The sequence below is a fragment of the Stigmatopora nigra genome, chromosome 23 (genome assembly GCF_051989575.1).
Source record: "Stigmatopora nigra isolate UIUO_SnigA chromosome 23, RoL_Snig_1.1, whole genome shotgun sequence".
NCBI lineage: Eukaryota > Metazoa > Chordata > Actinopteri > Syngnathiformes > Syngnathidae > Stigmatopora > Stigmatopora nigra.
In genome coordinates, this window is record NC_135530.1 from 7,262,501 (window position 1) to 7,283,370 (window position 20,870).

At 41.0% G+C, this 20,870-nt stretch overlaps 1 protein-coding gene, 2 long non-coding RNA genes and 3 other non-coding genes across 7 annotated transcripts in view; all 6 read left to right on the forward strand.

Annotated features, from left to right (window-relative positions):
- LOC144181123 (uncharacterized) overlaps nt 1–779 on the forward strand; it is a 28,307-nt gene extending 27,528 nt beyond the window's left edge. For both annotated transcript variants that reach the window (XR_013324614.1, XR_013324615.1), the window contains exon 8: nt 1–779. This exon is cut by the window's left edge and continues 257 nt beyond it. This is a non-coding gene — a long non-coding RNA (uncharacterized LOC144181123).
- A 1,564-nt stretch (nt 780–2,343) lies between these two features.
- On the forward strand, nt 2,344–10,038 carry LOC144181544 (dead end protein 1-like). The gene is made up of 5 exons (XM_077710096.1): nt 2,344–2,681; nt 4,947–5,081; nt 5,191–5,516; nt 6,382–6,514; nt 9,037–10,038. Exons 2-5 carry the CDS (start codon nt 4,952–4,954, stop codon nt 9,219–9,221), a joined length of 774 nt encoding a protein of 257 aa, XP_077566222.1. The 5' UTR covers nt 2,344–2,681; nt 4,947–4,951; the 3' UTR covers nt 9,222–10,038.
- Nucleotides 10,039–11,258: 1,220 nt separating this feature from the next.
- LOC144181601 (uncharacterized) lies at nt 11,259–13,886 on the forward strand. The gene is made up of 3 exons (XR_013324711.1): nt 11,259–11,475; nt 11,604–12,424; nt 13,689–13,886. It is a non-coding gene; the product is annotated as an uncharacterized LOC144181601 (long non-coding RNA).
- Nucleotides 13,887–14,729: 843 nt separating this feature from the next.
- trnal-caa (transfer RNA leucine (anticodon CAA)) lies at nt 14,730–14,844 on the forward strand. The gene is made up of 2 exons: nt 14,730–14,767; nt 14,799–14,844. It is a non-coding gene; the product is annotated as a tRNA-Leu (tRNA).
- Nucleotides 14,845–15,017: 173 nt separating this feature from the next.
- trnal-caa (transfer RNA leucine (anticodon CAA)) lies at nt 15,018–15,134 on the forward strand. The gene is made up of 2 exons: nt 15,018–15,055; nt 15,089–15,134. It is a non-coding gene; the product is annotated as a tRNA-Leu (tRNA).
- A 173-nt stretch (nt 15,135–15,307) lies between these two features.
- trnal-caa (transfer RNA leucine (anticodon CAA)) lies at nt 15,308–15,423 on the forward strand. The gene is made up of 2 exons: nt 15,308–15,345; nt 15,378–15,423. It is a non-coding gene; the product is annotated as a tRNA-Leu (tRNA).
- Nucleotides 15,424–20,870: the final 5,447 nt, after the last annotated feature.

Consider the following 20,870-nt stretch of genomic DNA (forward strand, 5'->3'; position numbering starts at 1 on the left):
GTAGTCCAAGTGTGGTCAGCAGAGCAAGTACAATTATCAATGATCAACTTCAAGGGCAGTCTCTTGGTCTAGCACGATATCAATCGTCACCGCGGGAAGGAAAACCATCAACTGTGTTGCATGTTTTGGGATGTAGTTACCTTCACCGTTCAACTGATAAATGGCTGCTTTCCTGGTAGATGTGTCATTTTTGACGTCCGGCGACCAATGTGTCTGCCACAGCACTCGACAATGGCGACAAAGACGACTTCAGCGGGTCTCTCCACTTCCTCACGCAACCTTTGAATCAACATAGCTTGTGCTACAAGCGGGGAAATTCACTTTATATTTGTGTATTTATAAACATCACTGCACCATGTGCTTTTGGACATTTAAAAAAGTATCTTGCCGGCTGGACTTTACGATGCATGTTTGTGTCTGTCTGCGTTACGGTTGGATTAATTCTGTAATCCTATTGTGTGCATTTAATCATTTTTGTATGGAAGCTTCTTCAATTTGTCTGAAGAGCCCTCGGGATCGTAGCAAGTCACCGACTCCTCCTTCCAAGGACTGTTTACTGGACTTCTACCCAAAGAATGCAGACCTGGAAGGAGGCTTAAGAAGATGCTTATCCACCATGATGGCTATCCAAGCAACCTTTGTGATTACTCGCTTATTGTCGTAAATGACCGCACGGGAAAATTATTTGTGTTGGAGACGATGTCGGATTGTATTCTCACTTGCAAGTAGATCATCAGAGATGCAAATTTAATTAAATGTCAATAAATCAGTCAGATATCTGCTTGCATTGTTTTATTAATATATATTGAAGTGTAATTATTGATGAACCTATCGGTTACCCATGTTGAGTTGATTGCTCTAAATCAGTGTATCCCAACCTTTTTTGAGCCGAGGCACACTTTTTGCATTGAAAAAAATCTCAAGGGACACCACCATCTGAAAATCTTTGTCGCCTATATTTAAAATAGTTATTCTCATCGAAGTTTTATCAGCAGAAATCGCATCCAAAATTATTCCAAAATCAAATTTTTCACAATGACCTAATGTCACGGAAATTTGGCCTGTGGACCCTGAACAACTTCCGGTTTGAGTGATGCAAATAACCAAGTAAAGTTATTGATCGCATCATTTTATGATTTTTCTCTAAATATTACTTCAATCTCCTAATATTCCGCAAAAAAAAATTGTTCTCACACAGACTTTACGTCGGCAAAAGTTGATGTCCTAGAAACCAGACAACTTCCGTTTCGACTTAGAGAAAGAGCAAACAAATTACTGTTTGACAACTTGAATCAAATAATAGTATAATCTACAATTTAACGTCCATCATATTTTGATTTGATTCTTGTAATAGTTCCTTTATAATCTTATATTCATATAAATTTTTCTCTCTCAATATCACATTGTATGACTTCTTGCAATTTCCCACGGCACACCTGACCATTGCTCACGGCACACCAGTGTGCCGCGGCACAGTGGTTGGGAAACACTGCTCTAAATAACCTGAAATTAGTGTTCTTATTTTTGCTCTGAAGGATTTTGGGAGTCAAGTGACAAAAACAAGGATAAGACTTGAATAAAGCTTCAATGGGGAATTCTCTTTATATTCATAAGGGAAAAGACAACTTGTAGATCTGACTCCAGTTTAAAGCTCTCGCTCTCGCAGTCCAAAGTTCATTTGAATATTATTAATAGCCTTATAATTAACTTGATTTTGTAGTGGGGCTTTGAGATCTTTTAGGTTTCTTGGACAGCCAAGAAGAAGCAATTGTGGGAATACAGCTTAATTTGAGATCAAGCGGGGCAACCCACTTTTTTCCTTCGTATTAGTCACGAATACTAATAATTAGTGCAAAGAATGCAAATTATCAAAATGTTTATTAAAATAATTTTCCTTTTACATTATGAACAAGAGAATAACATAAGAACAAATAAATGTCAATTTATGTCTGCATATACGAAGACACTGCGCCCCTAGCGGATAATACAAGAACTACAAATTTTAAACAAAATTCATTTTTTTTTTATACAATGCAGCTTTCTTCCCCGGGCCGTCCCAAACCACCAGACGGGCTGGATCCGGCCCGCGGGCCGTATGTTTGACTATCAAAGATCGTCTGACCGGGTGAAGATGGTCAAATCACGTTCAACCTCACTTTAAATTTCACTTTGGTTGGTGCAGAAAATGAGATGAGATGTCATCACTTACACTTAAATATATTGTTACAATACATTTAAGTGTAAGTGATGACATCTCATCTCATTTTCTGCACCAACCAAAGTGAAATTTAAAGTGAGGTTGAACGTGATTTGACCATCTTCACCCGGTCAGACGATCTTTGAAAGTTGAACTTAATCAATGAATGCTTCCTTCAACATGTAGTATTTCAATTTTGTAAATCAAGAATTTAGAAAAAATTGTAAATTTTAAGTAGAGAGGTCCTTGTTTTGTACGTTTAGTCACCCCATATGCTTTTCCACATTTAACAAAAAAAAGGATAGTCCTCTTTTCTTAAAAAAAATTATGGAAAAAGAATTTCTCCGGGCACGGAGTGACTTCTGGCCCCGCCCATTTTGGCCATCTCGGGTACACTTGCTCGAACCGTGATTATCATTTTGAAAAGATGGAAAGAAACGCGATACACCAGAAAATGTATGAATTGTGCTACGCAAAAGCGCAGGTGAGTATTGGCATGTGTTTTAATTCACCACTTGAATCTCATCTATAACGCCGCCATGGTTTTTTTCTTGCACTGGCTTGGGACTTTGGTTAAGAGCTCATGTGGCTCAATTTGTCACTTTCAATGTCTACCACACTTTCATCACACTCCGACCGACCTTTTAGGTGTTTTTTAGACACGATTGGTTTGACTTTTAATCAAGTTCGATGGGATTTTCGTGCTTTTGGTATGTAGCGAACCTGCCCCATTAGCGTCACGTTTTCGCAATTATATAGCTTGATTTTTATGAATAATCCCTTTTATTGTCGTTGGAGTATTCCAATATGGGTGTTTGAAGAGTATTTTGGTTATAAAGCTTGTAACAACGTGGGTGCGCCATTTAGGCTTTTCGGCCACTCAATGGCTAAACTAATCTCGTCTTCGTGCAGTTTAGCTAACTTTTGAAGCCTAAATTCATTTGTGCCCCCACGAAGCCAAAGAGCACAGTTCGGTTTAAAAGTCTTCAACATTTGAGCCTGCTTAATGCCTCTACTGTATTGAAGAAGAGAACCAGGACACAGTCAATGTTAACGTCTTTTACTTGGAACCAAGAGCACAACTTTGCAGACACCAAAGTACGCATGCACCACCGTGCAACAGGTGGACTAAACAAATTTATCCCTAATAGGTTGGAATACACCACATCATTTAAATTTAAAGCAGTATTTTATTCAAAATAACCCGTTTTCTTCTTAACAAAGTATTTGTGTTTTAGTTTTAGTTTTGTTTTTACAAAAAAACAAGTATGCAAACAACAGAATGAACAGCAGTGTGTATCATTTACTTAGTTATTGAAGATATCTGCTTGTTTTTTCATGCATGGTCTGAGCGTCTCAGTAAAGGCGGGTCATACGGAACCGATTGATACACTGTGTTAGACTAATCATTTTAGCACCTGACTCCATTTCCTTAACTCTGTCTTATCCCGTCTAACAACGGAGCGTGTTCAGCATCGGAGGAGACAAACCAGGGTTGAGCGGGCGAGTTAATCCACAGATGATTTATTCCTGACAAATTGATCCATACAGAGCTCCGGGTCTCCCTCCCAAAGAATAACCCTCTGAGAGTCGCTGTCCCAAGCGGAGGATGAGAAAGACATCACCCAGACTCTCATTTGCCCAATTATAGTATTACACAAATGCATATTCATTCGCTGATTGACAATGATGCGGACTGGTCCACGACTGCCGAGAGGGGTGTCCTCTCCGGACTTCACACTCTCCATCCTGGAATCCACATCATCCAGACCTGATCTGTCTCCGCATCAGCATGAGTCCAACCTCAAAAGAAGAATCTCAGACAGAGCCTTTTGTTCATATTGTGATTGAGTTAAGATCCAGAGTTTAATCCTACAGTAGTAATATCAAAATGAAACAGCTACAATAAAATAATGAGTAAAATATGTCCTATTCTTCAACTTGGGTCTGTTCACTTCATTATGTTCAGAGTGTGCATCAGGTTCAGACCTCTCAGTGTCTATTTTAGTCATTGCAGGTTGAGCTCTGGCACGCAGCTGATCTCCATGACGCCGATGCACAGTGTCAGAGTCTCTTTTTTTTTACTTGATACCACACAAGTCCTGTTTGTTGAACCACTTGTCCAGGAATACATTTGTTACCTCCTCCTCTTGTATTAAGGAGATGTACAAGTTTTGAAGTACTTGGACAATATCAGATCAGGTTTTGATGCTCCGCCATTTTGCCATGACAAATTGTTGAAACGGAGATCATTAGTGTTTGTCAGCTACACTTTTGCACACGTTTCACTCACGTTTAAGAGTAACAACTTGTCATGTCTGACATTGTCATTTTTGACTGAATGACTGGACACATTTCACTTTACAAAGCCCACTTCTCCATAAATGAGGCCTACCAGACAATACATTGACATTGACTCCCATAATATAAAATGAAGAGCAAAGAGTAGTTTAAGTTCTTCTCTTTGTCCAGTAAAAAAAAAATCTTAATTCATAGAACGTTGGATTGGACTAAAACAAACTATGAACCAACAAAAACAATTACCTCAGGACAGCATTGCACACTTAAAAGAGATGTGTTCATTCATTCATTTTCTGAACCACTTTATCCTGATTAGGGTTGCAGAGGGTGCTGGAGCCTATCCCAGCTGACTTTAGGCAGACAGACATCATTTCACACTCAAACTCATACCTGGGGACAATTTAGATTGTGCAATCAGTCTACCTTGCATCTTTTGGAACGCACACAGGCACAATGAAGAACATGCAATCTCCACACCGGTGGTCTGATCTGGATTTGGATACACTGGAAAAGTGGCCTCAAAAAACCAACATAAGGCTGACACAAGTAAATGGACAGCGCAAATATGGGGGACCACCAAGTGGTGAGAAAATGAATTCTCGATTTTCACAGGGCATACAACTCAGATGTCAAAATGATAAATTACCATGTCAAACCTTTGCCTACTTTTTTTTTCTTCATTTCTATGAAAGTGTGGCACGGTCCGGCACCAGGATCCAACTGTGAAGTTTTTATCGGCCGTATTCCTCGAGACACCTACGAAGACAAACTGATTCCCCTTTTCAGTTCGGTGGGGCCACTGTGGGAGTTTCGACTGATGATGAACTTCAGTGGGCACAACCGCGGTTTTGCCTATGCCAAATACGGCTCAGCGGAGATTGCTCAAGCAGCAATACTCCAGCTACACGGTCACATGCTGGAGCCCGGTGTGTACATAGTTGTGTACCATAGCACAGAGAAAAGACAGCTTTGGTTCACTGAGTTGCCAATGATCGTCCAAGAAGATCAGCTTCTTAAGGTAATCCAGCTGCTCAGTTTTTTTTTTAAACTCATTTTACTCCGACAGTCCTTGTTTTTTTTATACTTTAAATTTGACTCATGGATGGGAATATAGTTTATATGCAGAGTTATTTTTGGCAGCATTCTTCATTTTCATTTGACTCTGAATGAAAAGAAGTATAAGCCACACCCCCAAATGGCTCCTCCCCTCCCGTGTGCTGGCCACAATTCCCAATTTCCCACCGCATAATACTCCGGTCCAGAGGCAGTGAGATGGACAACCATGCACACTCATACCCAGCGGCAATTTAGAGTGTCCAATCAGCCTAACATGCATGTTTTTGGAATGTAGGAGGAAACCGTAGTACCCAAGGGAAACCCACATAGACCGGGGTAGAACATGCAAACTCCACACAGATGGACCAACCAGGATTTGAACCCGCCTTACACAAAGAAAAGTCAAAAATATTCAAATGATAACAGACTTTCTGAAGGAAATTGTATGTCTGATATCTTAAACTCACTTTTTACAATTTAGTTGTGAATAAATATTGGTGTGGCAAACTTTCAGGTGCAGATTTGTGGTAGGCGACAGAAAAAAATGCATTTGGGGTGCAGGCAGAGCAATAGGGAAATGTCACGGATCAAGAACATTTGACAGAAACTCTGTCACCTTTTCGTCTCGTCCGACAAAAACTGGCACTCATCTTCCGTTAGAGTCACCTGAGATCCGTTTTTAGCTCTTCGTCGCTACATCACAGTCATGAAAAAAGGTCGGGTGACCAAACAATTTCCTTCATGTTAACAAAAGGCACACTGTTTGCAGGTCAAATTAAGAATACGTTAAATTTAACACAAACTGCTTTTTTGTTTCTATCTGCCAGGTGCTACGCAGAATGACTGAAGGTGTTGAGAGGCTTTATCTGACGGGTCCAAACCAACGAGAGACTTTGTTGGCTATTGTCGACTTCACATCTCACCATGATGCTTCTATGGCGAAGAGGGTGCTAGCGGAAGGTGGGTCAATTACAGTTAGTGGGCATCCAATCGTGGTTGGAAGTTGACAGACACTGTAGAAGAGTATGTCCCAACTTTTTCTGTGAGGGCTGCTTTCATAAAAATCCAAGGAAATCAGGGCCAACTCCATATCTTTCCGTTGTCATTTATTAAAGAGGATCGTAATGAGGTTAAAAACATGTTTTGGATTGGATTGGATTGGATAACTTTATTCATCCCGTAATCGGGAAATTTCTTTGTTGCAATAGGAAGAGGGTGAGGATGCAGGAATAGGAAAGGCATTATACACAAATAGGTACTTAATAGTAAGTTGATAAATAAATACATGAATAAATATATAAATAGGTAACTGTGTTGGTGAGATATATATATACATACACATACATATATATAGAAGCACATCGACACTGTATCCGAATTCAGGAGGTCCTAACCCACAGCCTTTTTTAAGTTAAAGAGCCTAACGGCTGATGGGAGGAAGGATCTGCGGAAGCGCTCCTTCCTGCAGTGAGGGTACCGCAGTCTACTGCTAAAGGAGCTTCGAAGGGACTCCACCGACTCGTGCAGGGGGTGGGAGGTGCTGTCCATGATGGACCTCATCCTGGTCAGCATCCTCCGCTCTCCCACTTCCTCCACAGAGTCCAAAGGACAGCCCAGAACAGAGCTGGCCCTCCTGATCAGCTTGTTCAGCCTGTTCCTGTCCCTCTCCGTGCTCCCACTTCCCCAACAGACCACTGCATAAAACACAGTAGATGCCACCACAGTGTCATAGAAGGTCCTCAACAGTGACCTGCACACACCAAAGGACCGTAGGCTCCTCAACAGGTAGAGGCGGCTCTGGCCCCTTCTGTACAGGGCATCTATGTTTGCGGACCAGTCTAGTCTACTGTTGAGGTGAACACCCAGATACTTCAAGTTGTCCACGATTTCAATGTCTTTACCCTGGATGTTCACCTGAGTGGTCTGTTGAGGTGTCCTCCGAAAGTCAACGACCATTTCCTTTGTCTTACTGGTGTTGATGTGCAGGTGGTTTTGCCTACACCAGTCGACAAAGGCTGTGATGACTCCCCTGTACTCCAGGTCGTTCCCGTCAGTCACTCGTCCAACAATGGCGGTGTCATCGGAGAATTTCTGGAGGTGGCAGGTGTCTGTATTATGTTTAAAGTCTGACGTGTAGAGGGAGAAGAGGAGTGGGGAAAGCACTGTGCCTTGTGGGGCCCCCGTGCTGCAAGTTACCACATCAGACGTACAGTCCTGGAGTCTCACATATTGTGGTCTGTTGGTGAGGAAGTCGATGATCCATGCAGCTAGGTGGTTCCTTACTCCAGCCACCTCCAGTTTCCCTCTCAGAAGGACCGGCTGAATGGTGTTGAATGCACTGGAGAGGTCAAAAAACATCATTCTAACCGTGCTTCCCGAGTTCTCCAGGTGTGAAAGAGACCTGTGCATCAGGTAGGTGGTAGCATCTTCCACACCAATGCCTGGACGATAGGCGAACTGCAGAGGGTCCAGCTCTGCATTCATCAGGGGGCTCAGGTGGTTGAGGATGATCCTCTCCAGTGTCTTGATCAGGTGAGAGGTTAGTGCTACCGGCCTGAAGTGGTTTGGCTCCCTGGGGTTCGCAGTCTTTGGGACTGGGACCACGCAGGAAGTTTTCCACAAGGTGGGGACCTTCTGCAGACTGAGGCTGAGGTTGAAAATATGCAGAATCACTGTGCCAAGCTGATCCGCACACTCTCTCAGTAGTCTGGAGCTGAGGCCGTCCGGACTGGTAGCCTTCCTTGCCTCGATCTTCTTTAGTTGTTTTGTCACCTGATCGACAGTGATGCAGAGACCGGTGGAAGAGGGGGAAGAAGAGGAGAACGAGGGGGTAGAGTTGCTTCTGGTCTGGGGGGTCAGGGGAGGAGGGGCAGGGCTGAATCTGTTAAAGAACTGGTTCAGTTCATTGGCCCACTCCCCGTCTCCGGACTCCGGGCCTCTCCCACTGTTGCCTCCATGGCCCGAGATGGTCCTTCATTATGTTTATTTTGAAGTATTAACTTGTCATTGACGGTCATAGACATCCAATGCATTTTGACTGGCAATGAGACTGAAACAATTCAATGTCGGCCTTCCTACTAAAAATGTTTTCACCTGCTTTGTTCTTTCTGGCTCTCCTTCCCTTGTGTGACTCAATTGTTGGTTTTTGTCATCAACAACCGCGCTGTGTATTGCAACCTCGTGTTTGTGTGTGTCGTTGTAGTAGTCTTTTCTCTCTTTGTTATGTCCCTCGTTTTCCTTCTTCCAGTTATGCTTTTTGTCACGATATTTTCTCCTGGGTTGCACACCCGAGGCTAATCATAACAATAAGCAGGCCTGCATGGCCCGCAGGCCGTAGTTTGGACACCCCTGGTCTATGGAACGCTACCACTGTAGAACTGACCAACTGATATGATGTTGCTTTTATATATCGGGAACATTTCTATTCTCCTCTTAATCTTCAAATTGGCTTTTTAATGGACACTTTTTTTCTTGCTTTCTAGCCTTTGGGAAGCAGTATGGCTTCAACATTTCAGTCAACTGTGACCCCCAAATGAAAGCACATAAAAGGCTTTCTCGCTTGTACAAGTCGCAGCGGTCAGGCCCACAACAACCCCTGCGACCGCCTCGGCTCGATCGGGCTAAAATCTCCGAGCCGCGGGTCCGAATCCGCAACCCTGCGCTGTAGCCTCTGCTTTCTCTAACCTGGAGAATGTTTGCGCTGCGACTGGAATCGGTGCACCGCACTTTGAGTTCAACTTCACCCATTCTTGCTGCGAAGGATACTTAAACTTCACCTACAAAGTTCGTATCCCAGACGTAGGCGCTATCTTCCCAGGGCTGCTGGTGATCTGGTCCGGAGCCACCGAAGAAGCCTCACTGGAAAATGCGAGAGAAAAGGCAGCTCAGCACGTCTTGCGGTATTTAAAGACTTTCTAGTTTTGATCAAAAGTCGTCTGGGCTCTCGTCGCAGTTGTTTGTGCAGTGATTTGATATTCCGAATCATGTTTTCTTGATCAATCCAAGTTAAAGAACCCCTCCCCCATAACATAACAGGAATGCTGAAATGGTAATAAAACAGAGCATTATTAGTGTTCACAAGGGGCAAAAAAGCAATACAAAACATTTTGTTAAATTTATTCAGTAAATAAAAATGTATCGAAGGGTAGGCTAGCCTCTCTTTGGTGGGGGTGACTCGGCCCCTGGATTTGTTTTGGGCCTGACACACAAAACTTGAACATTTGATTTCATTTGACGTCTGATCAACAGCACGTTTCACTTCACTGTCCATTTTGTTGGTTTCTAAAAATATTTCTGAAAGTATTCCTGTTGATGTTTCACACATTTTTTCTTAGTTTTTGTAAAGGTATTATGTTGCCCGGAAGGTTACTTCCAGTTTTGGGGCTTGGAAAGCCCTGTAGCTTGTTTAGCAATAAGCAATTTATGACAAATCGTGAATTTTACAAATGCACTGATGTTCCTGTCATATTCTTTGTTTTTTGAGAATTGACCAATAAATGTGCCAGTTCCTATAAGCTTACATTCCTCAATCTTTTCAAGGAATAGACCCCCCCAAAAAGGTCACATTAGGCTCTTTTTATGGCTTCACCAAAACCCAATTGTTTCCTGACCTTAGTGATGTCTTGACTTCAAAAAACATTTAACAATACCACAAATTAAAACACACACAGACAGAACATTTGAACAATACAGACCAGTCTGGGCTGCCTCTCCTTCCACCCTTCAGTGGCTTCCGGGTTGCAGAGAGGGAAGACCCTGTCCTCAAGGCACATCCACTTTCAAGACTAAATGCAGATGAACAAGTGGGAGTAACTCAAGTCATGTCCTGTTCCATGGAGATGAGTTGAGAACAAAAAGGTGTAAACTTAGCTTGGTCATCAAAACATCCAAGAACAGAGCATCCATTCCATCTCCTTTTGTCTTTTTATTATGTTTATTTGTGGCCTTGTTAGCCTCGAGATTGGGCCCCCTGCTTTGGTAACTGAATTAGTTCTGTAAAAAAACGCAAATTCTACATTCAGTCAACAAACCAAAAGATAGCTAAGAACCTACATATAGATGATACACGTTATTTGAAAGCTCTTCAATCCTTCTCTTCTTTCAATGACATTTGGAATCACTAAATAATATAAAATGGAATCTGGTGATCAGGGATAACCACTTAAATCAAACACCTGGTTAACATATGAATGATTGTTAATTAAAAATACAATGTTATACCAAACATAGTTATGGTTGGTTTATTTTCATATAAGGTATTAATCTAATCTTCCCATTTTTAAGTTCTATTTTCATATAACCAGTCCAAACATTCCATCTCTTATTATTGGAAAAGTGAGATCCGATAAGACGGAATACTATGGAGGCGGGGGTTCTTCTGCGGACAAACAATCGTTGAAGGACTCGACTTTATTGCCGCTTGTTATTCTTTTGCTTTATCACTTCTACAACTACGTGAATGTAGATTATCAGAAGGATAGCTTCAATAAAATGTTGCCAGATATGTTGAAGAAGGAAGCCAATTATCATTCAGCACGTCAAAAGAAGATGAACATCCATGAGATGTCGTAATAGTTGCTGGCGGCAAACTATCTGTAGGGGATGCCGTCATGCTGAAGCAGTCCCGTTGAGGCCTTTTATGATGCTCGGTCATAGGGGATGGGGCTCGGCCTATAGCCACTGCTCCTCCGCATCCTAAGGAGCACGGTGAGCCGGCACAGGCATTGCATTAGGTCCTGTGCCATCCAGGAGAATACCTAATGATTAGGATTTCTCCCGGATGCCTCCCAGGGTCGACGCCGTGGCCTCGACCCTGGCCACTCTAGGGACAATATGTCTCCCGGCTGGGCCCGGAACGCTCTGTGATCTTCGGGCTGGATTAACTGGCTGGGGGAGAGAGACGATGATCGGAAGAAGATGAGGTGAGATGCGGTGGTGTGTAGTCAAGCGCTTATTGCATGGAGCATCTTGTGGGGGGAGAATGAAATCATAAATTGGTTTTGAAAATGGTTATGAAACAATCTTGAACTTTTCTTGACTGGAACTGTAGGAATCATAAGATGGGCAAGAAAACCTTCCAGCTTGTCATCGGATTCTTACTCCAAACCTGAAGAAAGCATCAAGTCTCTGAAGGAAAAACTTTTTCAGGATGTCATCGACTGGTATGTTTATGTTGCGGTATCATGGTTTATTTGGGTAGCTTTCTGTGACCTACTTTGGACACCAAGCCCAGTTTATTTGTTGTTTGGAGTAAGCACTTGAGGCATTCAATTCAATTAACCATAAGGGTATCTGCTGCCATCTAGCCTTGTGAATGGGCATCATGTCTACACCCCAAATGTAAGCCGACCGAGACTTTTTCAGTCTTATTTCAATGCAAAATGACATTGTCTTATATTTGAGCCAAGGTGGCATGTTGTGAAGTTGCGTAAAACAATAACAAGTGCATTTCAAAGGACATACATATTTCCTATTGGCTCTATGACAAATCTGCAGCCAAACAGTGACACTCAGCGACACTTATGATGGTGGTGACACTGATGATTGTAATATTGATTGAAGGTCCCTATGACATTTAACCGTGACACGGATTGAAAGATTATATGCAAGGATTCGTGACATCCAAATTCCCTATGACAAAGAACAACAATCATAATGATGTCTTTAACATGTCTCAGTGACTGTTGTACCTTTTTCATGACATCAATGCTGAAACTTAATAAAAGCGCGACTTGGAACATGGAAGGGAGAGAAGGTCCGCAGAGCCGAGCACGTGTCCGTTAGACTCGCGCCTCCCACCTTCCCCAGCCGCGCGGTTGCTTTAAAATATAACAACAGTTTCATGCCTCGTTTTTCCTTTGTGCACGGTTGGTAAGTATGGGGATCTGGAACTTCAGACCTAGTGTGACAGGGTGAAGTAGTTGATGTTAGACATGAGTGCAGGTGTTAAGTTAAAAAGGGACTCATGCCGCTAGCATGCGTTAAACACGGGGCGATGACGTAATGATTAACCAATGGTCATAGACCTTGGTAGGGTATAATAACGGGCTATTCAGACATTTCTCCAAGTTGGTTTGAAAATACAACAACGGACCTGTCTGATTATTTCACCCGTCTTTTAAAGGTATGTTGCTTTGTTTTGAATAACGATTGAGTGTGAGATGTGCAAGAGGCAATAGTAGCATGTCAGAAAGAAAGTAATGCTTAGTGATGCTTGTTTACTTCTTTATGTGTGCGCGTAAATGTGCGAGTCTCGGGTATTGTTTACAGCAAGCTACCTTCGGCCGCTGGTTATTTACTTTTTCATGTGTGCGAGTAAATGTGCGAGTCTCGGGTATTGTTTAAAGCGAGCTACCTTCGACCGTGGGTTGTTTACTTTTTTTTATGTGTGTGCGCGAATGTGCGCGTCTCGGGTGCATTGTCTACAGCAGGCTACTTTCGGCCGCCGTTATAACAGTAGCATAAAAGTATGCAGTATAAGACGGCCGGAACAAAAGGTAACAAGTTACAATATTCATAAGTTATAATCGTTTATGCAGCAAGTACATTGCTTTGGATTATAACGGGTTGTTAATATGTTACTATGTATATATTTGAGTGTTATTGTATATTATGTTTTGTGTGAATTGCTTTGATATAACTAAAAGTTGGTTTTGGAAATACAACAAAGAGCCTGTCTGATTATTTCACCCGTCTTTTAAAGGCGAAACACTACTACCACCCCGTGGAACAAAATCACGGGTACAACACTAACACATGTGCGTACCGTATTTACTGGCACATAATCCGCCAGAGTGTATAAGCCGCTCCATAAAAATGGCCTTGAAATTTTGGAATTTTACAATTTCTCGCGTATAAGCTGCCACAATTTACAATTTTCACTTCCGTATTCATGGTTTTAATAGGCAGTACAAATGTATTACTTTGAAGAGAAAATTTTAAGAAAAATCATCACAAGTGGTATTTCTGAGATACTGAATGAATCAAAAGTACATTATTAGGGTCAATATCATAAGGAAATTAATGTGCCTGTTTTGTAAATGTAAAACGTCAAATTATTCAAATTGAAAAAGGGAAAAATGATCTTGATGAAAACCTGATGCTTTTTAATGAATTACAATTTTCTTATTGATAGGTGCACCAATAAGTATTCCCAAGTTCACCTTTCAATAACGGAGGCATCTGAGATCATATCCTTTATTCTTGCAAGAGAGAATCGATCAACATGCGCCTCCGGTCCCTTTTGCTAATATATTCATAAGATTTAAACAACATGCATAACAGAAGTCTAAACATTATTCAGAGTCTCATAACAATTAGTCTCAGTTCTTAAAACTATTGTAGGTCTGTCAAATCTTCCCGAGAGAAAATTTATGCAGACCGTCTTGAGAAGCCATGTTTCCCAAAACAAATCCACAGTTCCCAAGAGCTTGTTGTTAACCGTCTTCAAAGTTCGATGCTTCCCAAAACAATGTACCTTTCTCTTGCTGTGAACCATAGTATCCAGAAGTCCAGGTGTGAAGGAGAAGTGACCTCCAAAGGTATTTTGGTTCACTTTGGAGCGAGCACTTCTTTTGCAACAGATGTATTAAAATGCCTTGTATTAATGTCACATTTATAATAATGATGAACCTAACATTCCGTTCTTTATTGCAAGCATATATATCATATTGATAACTCCAACATTCCTTATAAAGTATAAAGTAAAGTAAAAATGAATGTATAAAGAAATATTAAAATGTAATTCAAAAAAAAAGATGGAGGAGCTGTAAAACATGAAAAACAAATGAGAGTGGACAGAACTACTCCCACTGGCTTCCGCGTGACGGCGCCATATTGGTGGGCCGGATTAAAAGGTCTAGCGGGCCAGCTGTGGCCCGTGGGCCGTAGTTTGCCCAGGGCTGGTCTGATTTGTAACTATGTCGTTTTTAATCTCCCGTATTTGCATTCCCCCTTTTCTTGCTACTGTCACAATTAAATTTCCCGAATACGGGATGAATAGAGTTATCCAATCCAATCCAAAATGGCTATTGAGAATGGCCACATATATCAGCATTATTAAAAATCGATACAAAATGACCCGCGGGCTGCGAATTTAGTATTTTTATTTCACAAATTAGGTCAAAATCCAAATTTAGATGTACATGTCAAAATGATGGCGGTCATTGTTTCTTATGTCAGGATGGCCGAGCGGTCCAAGGCACCAGACTCAAGGTTATTCCCTTTCATCCTTACTGTATGAGTGTTCTGGTCTCCGAATGGAGGCGTGGGTTCAAATCCCACTCCTGACACCATTTTTAGGCAGCCACAAATATCACATGCACACCTAAATTCAGAGTTTTACTTCATTTATGATTTGAAAATATGAATTCCTCGTCCATTTTGTGCCATACGAATCATGAGTAACTGTCCGTCGACGGGACACTTCCTGTCATTAAGCAATATTATTTGTGTCATTCACTATGTCAGGATGGCCGAGCGGTCTAAGGCGCCAGACTCAAGGTTTGATCCCCTTTCATCCGTACTGTATGAGCATTCTGGTCTCCGATTGGAGGCGTGGGTTCAAATCCCACTCCTGACACGACTTTTAGGCAGCCACAAATATCACATGCACACCTAAATTCAGATTTTTACCTCATTTATGATTTGAAAATATGAAGTCCTCGTCCATTTTGTGCCATACGAATCATGAGTAACTGTCCGTCGACCGGACATTTCGTGTCATTAAGCAATATTATTTCTGTTGTTCACTATGTCAGGATGGCCGAGCGGTCTAAGGCGCCAGACTCAAGGTTAGATCCCTTTCATGCTAAGTGAATGAGTGTTCTGGTCTCCAAATGGAGGCGTGGGTTCAAATCCCACTTCTGACATGCTTTTGAAGAAATAATGTCGCTTAATGACACGTTGTCCGCAATCACTTGAAAATATTAATACATAAAAATGACTCATATACGTCATCTTTACCTTATTTTTGGAAAATTTCGAAGGAATATGAAGCTAGTGGTACAGTCCTAAATAAAAAAATCTAGTCCATCCTTAAACAGTTCCATTTTGTTGCAAACAGATAACCTGACAATACAGTTCTAAAAATGTCCACCTAATATTTAAAAGTATGCCTTTAAAATGAGGTCATTACCATATCCACTAACAGAAATGTTTCAAAGCCCAAATTCCACATTTTAGAAATGTTCTCTTTCTATATTTCGAATATTCGTGTGCATAAAATCAATAGTTTTTTAGACCAAAGAGTATTAGAATTTACGACATGCATGGTTGTATTTCTTCTAAATTGTTGTCCATTTTAGCAAAGCTGTCAAAACTGCAGACTGGATTTTCAACAAAAAAAGTATGGCAGGACAACGAATTCGTGCATTTTTTTAAATAAAACTGAACACATTTTTTCGAGTCATTTTGTGAAAAAGAGTCACGGTGGTTGTGGTTTGTTGTTTCAGATGCTTTCCCCAAGGTCTCTATGAAGGGCCAAATATGCTCGATGTAATAAATTGATACTATAACGGTAAATGACATCAGATTATACAAGTGGGCTAAACCATCGCCACCTGATGGTCATTACGCATAACCGAGTGACCCGGATGTTGATGTGTTAAAAGCTGTCTATGAGTGTCACTAAACTAGCCTACGGCACACATGCAAGTTGGCTCCGTCGTCTATACTGCAAAGTTACCACACTCGATGGCGACATTATTGAGAGAGCACAGCCGTCGACGTTTCTCTACTTTAATATCCACGGGCAGTGTGGCCTGGGCGGATCTTAAAAAAACGCTACAAAAGCTCATATATGATTACCAAAAGGATGATGCATTTGCCCAACGTCAGTAGCGATATTGCGTTAAAAAAAACGCAATTCGTATTGCTTTGACGTTGTCACTGTTGTCCACAATACTAAACGTCATCACCCTCTTACATCTTACTCGTATATATTGCGACTTTGTGGGATACTTAAACACTCGATCTATCTATTATCAATAAATAAACTCTTTGATTCAATTTAAAATCTTCCACTATCCTTTTATTGATTATGATGGCAAGCTTCAGTTCCCATAAGTATCATCTCTCGCTATTTTTGTATGCTTCACGTACTAACACACACTTCAATATTGATACGACACTGCGCTGCTTCAACCTTTCAAGATTAGGATTAAGATCGAAAAAATCAAGAATAGATAATAATAATCAACTTCTTTTTCATTCATTCATTGTTAAAACACCCCACCCAAAACTGTCTTGATTTTTCCTCCCACAAGAGGACGCTATTCCTTTCCACTTTGGATTGCTTGATAGCAAATATGTAAAAAAAAAACGCAGATTTTAATTATCAAAACATCTTTTGAATAGTTATAATTAACATGATGACAAACCCAATTCATAGTTTAAAAACACAACATTTGGCTTTTACATATACTTTTGAAGGGTCAAGTTGTATGAAATCTATTCAATGACAAAACGTGTCATTTCATAATCAGAATTTCACATGAGGACATTATTATTATTGTAATATCTTTGCCGTTTAAACGACAGAGCCAACTTGCATGCGTACCGGAGGCTAGTTTATTGATACCCACAGACAGGCTTTTAAACCATCAACATCCGGGTCACCCGGTAATACGCAATGCCCATCAGGTGGCGATGGTTACACCCACCGTTATTGTATCCATATTGTGACAGGGTAAAGTGAGTTAAGTTATAAATGAGTGCATGCGTGATGTAAAAAATGGTTTTGGGATTGGGGGTTTATCATTCTTCGATTATTGATGCCTCCAGCCAAATAGCAAGGGTATAGAGGGGTATTTGAGTTTATATGTAAAAATGGACTCGCGTAGCTATCACGTGGTAATCACGCAGGTATCACGCAGGAGACATGCAGCGGTCATGTGGGAGACATGCAGATGATGCATGGGGGTCATGTAGCTGGGTGTAGCCAAAAGCAGAGGGGCTTTTCAGGCATATCACTAAAGGTTGGCTTGAAGATAAAAACAACTACCCTGTCTGATTATTTCCCCCTGTCTTTTAAAGGCAAATACATTGCCCGGAATTCAGGGGTGCAACAATATATTACATTTATGACTAACGTATTTTCACGACTATAAGGCACACTTAAAAGTCTTAAATTTTCTCCAAAATAGACAATGCACCTTAAAATCCAGTGCGCCTCATATATGGAAAAAACTGAAAACCAAAAACCACCACTGTCGGATATTAAAAAAACACAAACGCCTGAACTGAAACAATACATACGTCGTACTTTTCAGAGAAGCTTTATCTGGTATACGCTTGGTCTGCAACAATGGCGGTTTCTGTTTCGGTGGCGTAGTCTTGGAACTTGTATCCTTGATCCGTAATCCTGTCCGTAGTCCTGGTTTGTATACTTCGTGCGTGGTCCTTTCAGTTATTGGGTCAATGGGCTTGGCGTTGTCCTTTCCGTTCTTGGGTCAATGGGCTTGGCGTGGTCGAATTCCTGGGCACAAAATGGTCATTGATCTAAACATGAACACTAGGGTATACGAGAAAGTACTTTTCAGCAAGCTGACAAGACGATCCGGCACATGGTCAAGTTTCTGGTTGCCTTATATCCTGGTTGATTGTCGATGGCCTCCACCTGGCGCCACTCCGCTCGTTAGGGGCTGGGCTTGTGATTGGTTGACTGGCACACCCAGCCACCAGTCTATTCGGAGGCCGGACAGTGTGCCCATAGCAAGCAATGATAATGTTGCTCACACTGGTACTCAGTGTGCTCAGGAATGTTGTCTTTCTGCCACTTGTCAGTTTTTTTGGTTCAAAAACCTTAAAATATCCAATCAATTTCGTTCGATGACACAATCTTGTCCCACTTGTTGAGTTTCCACCCTAAAAAAAATCATTGTAGCATACATTTGAATCCTGAAATGTGGCGAAAGATTGAAAAGTTCAAAGGGGCCCAAATACTTTGGCAAGGCAGTGGAATAATGCAAACGCTTTCTCGCCAGCATGGCTTTTCACATGCCGTTTCAAAGAAGACTTACCGCCAAAGTTTTTTCCAAACTGAAAACATTTGCAGTGTGTTTTTTCATGTTCATCATCAGTGTAATACAAGTGTGACAAGTCGCTACCTGAAAATGAAGCGTTGAGGTCGTTCACTGGGACGCTGTCCAGAGGCCTCGCTGGTGATCTTCCTAATGACTTCCCTCGGACAATCCAGCTGCTGCGCCTCAGCATCAAGACATTTTCTGGCATCTGCATGACACAAAAAGACCAATCACATGTTCCGTAAAATACATGAGGAAAATCACTGTCTGTTTGGATTCCTGCCATGTGCACAGCCATTTTGTGACACATTTTTGTCTTTGGTGCATGTGTACTTAGGGTACTGCCATTTTGCAACGAATATTAGTTTTTTTTTTTTTTTTTTTTTTTACAGTGCGCAACAATCTTGTTCTGTTTGGGATTTCGTCTGTTCAACGTCTTTGTACCGGGACACATAATATAGTTCACCATATCTGTGTTTGGTATTACCTTATAACAGTATATTTAAATGAAAAGTACACAATAGTACTCTGCCTAATACAGTAATACCTTGACATACGAGTGTCCCAACATTGGATTGGACTACTTTATTCATCCCCTATTCGGGAAATTTCGTTGTCACAATAGCAAAAAAAAAAATGAAAAAAAAATGAAAATCAGACATAGGCATTGTCGTCATCGTTGACTTGACAAAAACCCTAGTAGTCATCATACCCTCAGCAGCGTATGACGAAATTGTATAGTGCTTCTCCACAAGTTCGTCTTCCCAGGCCAGACACATTTATGACATTTATTTATGACATATTCATACTTGTTAGCTCTCCGCCTTGAGCGCCATTTTCCGGCGACTCTCAGTCTTTATACTTACCCTCCCTCAGTGGGGTGGGGTGTCCTCAAGAGGGTGAGGATGCAAAAATAGGAAAGGCATTTTAGACATAAATAGATAGGTAATAAGTTAATAAATATATACATGAATAAATATATAAATAAATAACCGTGTTGCTGAAATATATATGAGCACATATATACATACACATACATATATGTGCAAGTGTTCTTATTCTTAAGGGCACCACCATTTTGCAACGAATATTAGTTGTTGTTGTTTTTCACGCAGCATCAATCTTGATCCGTTTAGGATTTCATCTGTTCAATGTCTTTGTACCGGGACACAGAATATTTCACATATCTGTGTTTGGTTTTACGTTATAACAGTATATTTGAATGAAATGTACACAATAGTACTCTGCCTAATACAGTAATACCTTGACATACGAGAAAGTTTAAGATACGAGCAAAATTCTGAGCCGATATTTGCCTTGAGTTGCGAGCAAAATTCTGAGAAAATATTTGCATTGAGATACGAGCATACAAGACAGCCAAGTGGCTGAGATGCGGGAGACTGCTTATTATAACAGCGCACTGTCGGTCTTGCGTAAAGATAATTACGAGCACAGGTTGCATTTTTTTACTGGATACCCTCACTGAGTCGACGATCTGCTAAAAAGCCAGTGGAATTTACACGGACTTGAAAGCAAAAAAGATTCCAAAAAGTCACATTTTAGTATAGAAGAACATAACCACTAGATAGGTATTTGTTACTTCATGAGTGGGGGATGAATTAGAACCAAAAGATGTTTTTCCATTGTAATATTCTGATTTTTTTCAGAGTAGGAAGGAATGAATTTCTCTTCAGTTCATCTTCATGGGAATAATTGATTTGAGATACGAGTACATTGACATACGAGCTCTGTCCCGGAATGCAATAAGCTTGTATCTCAAGGTATCACTGTACTCCGCATAAAGTTTGTTTTGTTTGTTGACGGTAAGATAGACGGGTTACCTGCCCCACAGGCTTAAAAAGTTAGGTAGAACCCTGTTGTTGGGTTTATTCTGTATTACTATTATACATATAGTTGTATTAATTCATTTCTTTGTTAAATCATTCTCTTATTATTCTCAAAGTGTTTCGAGGTCACAAACAACCGTCAAGTCCTATCTAACCTGGACTGCTTGTCCAAGGATTGTTTGATCACCCAAGTCTTGTATGCATACACTTACCTTGAGACCCACAATTCCTTCTGTCTAGCTGTCCAAGAAACCTGAAAAATCTCAAGGCCTAACTACAAAATCAAGTTCATTAAAAGGCTAGCAACCCTTAGATTCTGATATGGAAATTCCTTTGTAACTGAAACCCACCCACTAATATTCAAATGAACTTTGGGCTGCGGGAGAGAGCGAGAAAGCTTTTAAACTGGAGTCAGATCTATGACAAGTTGTCGTTTCCCTTGTGAAT

Coding starts and splice junctions, on each gene's coding strand:
- LOC144181544 (XM_077710096.1), top strand. CDS start 4,952: ATGAAGAACATGCAATCTCCACACCGGTGGTCTGATCTGGATTTGGAT. Junction 5,082..5,190: donor ATATGGGGGACCACCAAGTG/GTGAGAAAATGA, acceptor TTTCTATGAAAG/TGTGGCACGGTCCGGCACCA. Junction 6,515..9,036: donor GAAGAGGGTGCTAGCGGAAG/GTGGGTCAATTA, acceptor CTTGCTTTCTAG/CCTTTGGGAAGCAGTATGGC.